We start from the raw sequence: 4,504 nt of genomic DNA on the forward strand, positions 1-4,504 counted from the left end.
ACCCGGGAGTGGGAGGTTGCAGTGAGCACTCCAGCCTTGGGGACAGAGCGGGACTCCATCTCAAAAACAAAAACAAAATTTAGCTGGGTGTGGTGGCATGTGCCTGTAATCCCAACTACTCAGGAGGCTGAGGCAGAAAAATCACTTGAACCGGGAGGCAGAGCTTGCAGTTAGTCGAAATGGCACCACTGCACTCCAGCCTGGTTACAGAGCAAGACTCTGTCTCAAAAAAATAATAATAATAAAATAGGCCAGGGACGGTGGCTCACGCCTGTAATCCCAGCTACTCGGGAGGCTGAGGCAGGAAAATTGCTTGAAATTGGAAGGCAGAGGTTGCAGTAAGCCATTCTACTCCAGTCTGGGCAAAAGAGCAAAACTCCGCCTCAAAAAAGGAGAAAAGAAAAGAAAATAGGGGTCAGGTGTGGTGGCTCATGCCTGTAATTCCAAAACTTTGGGAGGCTAAGGTAGGAGGAACATTTGAGTCCAGGAGTCCAGCCTGGACAACAAGCAAGACCCCATCTCTACAAAGTGTTTTTTTTTTTTTTTTTTTTTTTTAATTAGCTGGGCATGGTGGCACGTGCCTGTAGTCCCAGCTACTTGGGAGGCTAAGGCAGGAGGATTGCTTGAGCCTGGAAAGTTGAGGCTGCAGTGAGCTATGACGGTGCTGCAGCACTCCACCCTAGGGAACAGAACCCTGACACACACAAAAAAAAAAAAAAAAAGAAAGAAAGAAAAGAGACTTATGATGAAAAGCAATCTTGACCTACCCTGAAATCCCCACTCCCTTGAAGGCAACCACTTCTGACCTGTTGTTTCTCTCAGTAAAACTTTTCTGCAGTTATCCCTTGACTTCCTGCCATGTGTGTTTGGGGGAGCTTGATGGAAGAGAGTGTCCCTGTCTCATTTAGAGAGGTACCACCCTCTCTTAATGAGGAGAGGAGGGATGAGACAGGAAAGGGTTCTCCAATGTATTTCTCCAGCCGGGGCCTTAAATCCCTCTTGGGAGATATGGGATGGGGTGGATCGGAAAATAAATTTGTTTAAATCCCTATCAAAATGTCAGTTAGCTGTTTTTAAAAAATCAAATACTGAAATCCAAATAGACTCCAACAGAAAATCCACCATGTCCTCTGCCCTTTTCTTCCCATCACATACCGTAAACTGCCCTCTGTTGACTTTATCGCTACAGTTTTTCATCCTATTATTCACCCTTGATCTCTCCGTTTCATTTTATAAGCGTTTTATTAATTTTATTTATGTATTTATTTTTGACCAGGTAATTCATGCCCAAGGTACAAAAATTCACAAGGTTTGTAGACGAGAAAAGACGTGAAGTTCCTTTTATTCTTTACCTGTGGCCTCCCTGCCCCACACGGGGACGCTAGGGTGGAATGTAGCAAAGCCCATCCCCCAGCCATATACTGCCCCTCAACAGGGCCAGGTTGGAGCGACCGCCTCTGGGGGACCGGGCCCCCCTTCTCGCTGCGGTGAGCCCGGGCTGAGATGCGCACTGCGCAGACTCCCTGCTGCAGTGGGCGGAGCTCCCGCTTGCCCCGCCCCCTCCTCCCACCCCTGTTCAGCCTGTCCCGGCAGAAGCTGGGGCCCCACGGAGGTAGCAGCAGACGCTTGCGAGCGCGTCCGAGGCCCCTCGGGGTAGGTGGGGGGAGGCTGGCTGGGGGAATGGGCACCGGGGTGGCAGGGAGGTGATTCCCGGCTGAGCTGTATGGTGTGGGGGTAACCTGAGCGAGGGCAGAGGAGCCACCTCGAATATACCCCCTGTATAGTCCCAGGGCTGAGAAAAGCCAGGCACAAAGACCTGGGACTCCACTGACCTCATCCAGGGCTGTCTTTCTGTGGGTGTCTAGAGATTGGAGGAGGGAGAAGGGGGCTGCTAGAGGGGAGCTGCGTGGGTGCTGTTGGGGGCAGGGTGGGCACTGCTGAGTGATGAGCAGGCAGCAGAGTCGTTGGATTTTGAGGGATTTCGAAATCCTGCTGACCAGTGACCAGCTTCCTCTTTTTGGGGTGGTGGGCAGTGTGCCAGTGGCCCCCGTGCTTATGAATAGCCCCAAGACTAATCACCCTTCTGTGATGTCTGTCCCTCGAAAGCATAGTACACCCCACAGTGTGCCCACTTTTGTTCTGCCAGTTTGGAGACCCTGACACACCCACCTTCTCACCTGGGCTTTGCGTACCCCCCAGCCTCAAGGCGAGATGAAGCCTAAACTGATGTACCAGGAGGTAGGTGGATTGGGGACTCCGCAGTGGAGCTGGGTGCAGTGGGGGTGGGGATTTGAAGAGCCACCTTGTTACCCCCGTTGTTGTCCCCATCCCCTAGCTAAAGGTGCCTGTAGAGGAGCCTGCCAGCGAGCTGCCCATGAATGAGATTGAGGCGTGGAAGGCTGCAGAAAAGGTAGGAGCCCTCTGCCACCCTCACTCTGTCTCGGGGACAAGCTGGGCTGCCCGCTCGGGCTGGCTGACCACCTCCTTCTCCCCACAGAAAGCCCGCTGGGTCCTGCTGGTCCTCATTCTGGCGGTTGTGGGCTTCGGAGCCCTGATGACTCAGCTGTTTCTATGGGAATACGGCGACTTGCATCTCTTTGGGCCCAACCAGCGCCCAGCCCCCTGCTATGACCCTTGCGAGTAAGTCAGGGGCGCTGCAGGTGAGGGGGAGGGGATTGCCAGACCAGGGACACTTAAGCACACACTAAGCGGGGCCTTCACTCAGCCCTACCCAGCACTTGCCACAAGTGAGGAGGTTGCAGACTCCCAAGTGCTTGCCCGCCCCCTCTTCCTCCACACACAGTTTCTATGGCAGCCACAGCGTCATCTCCTATCTGGCCGGTGAATAGACACAGCATCTTCCACCCACATCTGTGGGGACACACGCACACACACACACCCCCACCCCTAAATACACGACCTTCCTTCCACACCTCTAGACAGACGCATTCACAAACACACAGAATCATAAGTCTAGGCACACATTCAAATACACACAGTTTTAAAAAATTTTTTAAAAAGAAGTGTTTCAACATATTGAGTTAAAAAATAAAAGCTCAAATACAGTTTAGCCAAGCTCAGTGGCTCACGCCTGTAATCCCAACACTTTGAGGGGGGCTGAAGTGGGAGGAATTCTTGAGCCCGAGTTCCAGACCAGCTTAGGCAATGTAGTGAGACTCCGTCTCTACCAAAAGAAAAAAGAGTCCAGGCATACTGGCACACACCTGTAGTCCCATCTACTCAAGAGGTTGAGGCGGGAGGATCGCTTGAGCCCGGGAGTTCCAGGCTGCAGTGGGTTGAGATTGCATCACTGCACTCCCAGCCTGGGAGACAGAGCAAGACTCTGTCTCTAAAAAAAAAATACGGTCTGTTCAACACACCCATGGATGGACAGCAGAGCAGTCACCTCCGGCACCCTATGGCTGATAGCATTCCCCACCCCCCAGAGCAGTGCTGGTGGAAAGCATTCCTGAGGGCCTGGACTTCCCCAACGCCTCCATGGGGAACCCTTCCACCAGCCAGGCCTGGCTGGGCCTGCTTGCTGGTGCACGCAGCAGCCTGGACATCGCCTCCTTCTACTGGACCCTCACCAACGATGACACCCACACGCAGGAGCCCTCTGCCCAGCAGGTACCTGCAACCTTGGCCTTGGCCAGCAGCAGGGGAAGGGGATGGGAGGCAGCAGGGGCTGTGGGTGATGAAGGGGTTTCTGCTGCAGCCCAGGAGACAGATGGGCATGTCTCACACAGTGGATTGGACACAGGTGTTTGGAAGCAACTGTCTTCACATGGCCCTCTGGACTGGGGGCGTTTGTCACGGTCGTCTGTAGGCCTCTGAATGTCAGGGTGTGGGTTTGATTACAAGGGATTATTAGGCTGGCAGATGTCACTCGCCCACAAGCTGCCCTGACCCCGTCACACAAAGAAATGGAAGAGTGGAGTAATTAACAGCCCAGCCTCAAGATTGGGGCCACCTCCCAGCTGTGTGACCCCAGGCAGTTCACCTCTTCTCTCCAGCTTCAGTTTCTTTATCTGTAAAATGGGGCCAACTTATAGTACCTACTTCTTAGGGCCCTTGTGAGAATGAACTGGACTAATCCATGCAAATTTTAGCACAGTGCCTGCCAGAGTCAGCCTTTGTGAGTCTGCTGTTCCTACATCCTTGTGGGATCTGCAGACAAACTTAATGTAAAAGCTGCTGGGTGTGGTGGCTCATGCCTGTAATCCCAGCACTTTGGGAGACTCAGGTGAGCAGATCACCTGAGGTCAGGAGTTCGAGACCAGCCTGACCAACATGGAGAAACCCTGTCTTTACTAAAAATACAAAATTAGCCGGGCGCGGTGGCTCAAGCCTGTAATCCCAGCACTTTGGGAGGCTGAGGCGGGTGGATCACGAGGTCAAGAGATCGAGACCATCCTGGTCAATATGGTGAAACCCCGTCTCTACTAAAAATTCAAAAAACATTAGCTGGGCGTGGTGGCGCATGCCTGTAATCCCAGCTACT

At 53.0% G+C, this 4,504-nt stretch overlaps 1 protein-coding gene across 1 annotated transcript; it reads left to right on the forward strand.

The window, feature by feature from the left end:
- Positions 1 to 564: 564 nt before the first annotated feature.
- Positions 565 to 3,630, forward strand: LOC116547833 (phospholipase D3-like; the record flags this gene model as incomplete). Its single annotated transcript, XM_032273628.1, has 5 exons — positions 565 to 1,309; positions 2,147 to 2,238; positions 2,336 to 2,410; positions 2,498 to 2,640; positions 3,447 to 3,630. Coding segments are annotated over exons 2-5 (429 nt in total), but the record flags the coding sequence as incomplete, so codon positions are not given.
- Positions 3,631 to 4,504: the final 874 nt, after the last annotated feature.

Source organism: Sapajus apella, unplaced genomic scaffold (genome assembly GCF_009761245.1).
Source record: "Sapajus apella isolate SASKATOON/1434 unplaced genomic scaffold, GSC_monkey_1.0 scaffold4926, whole genome shotgun sequence".
Lineage (NCBI taxonomy): Eukaryota > Metazoa > Chordata > Mammalia > Primates > Cebidae > Sapajus > Sapajus apella.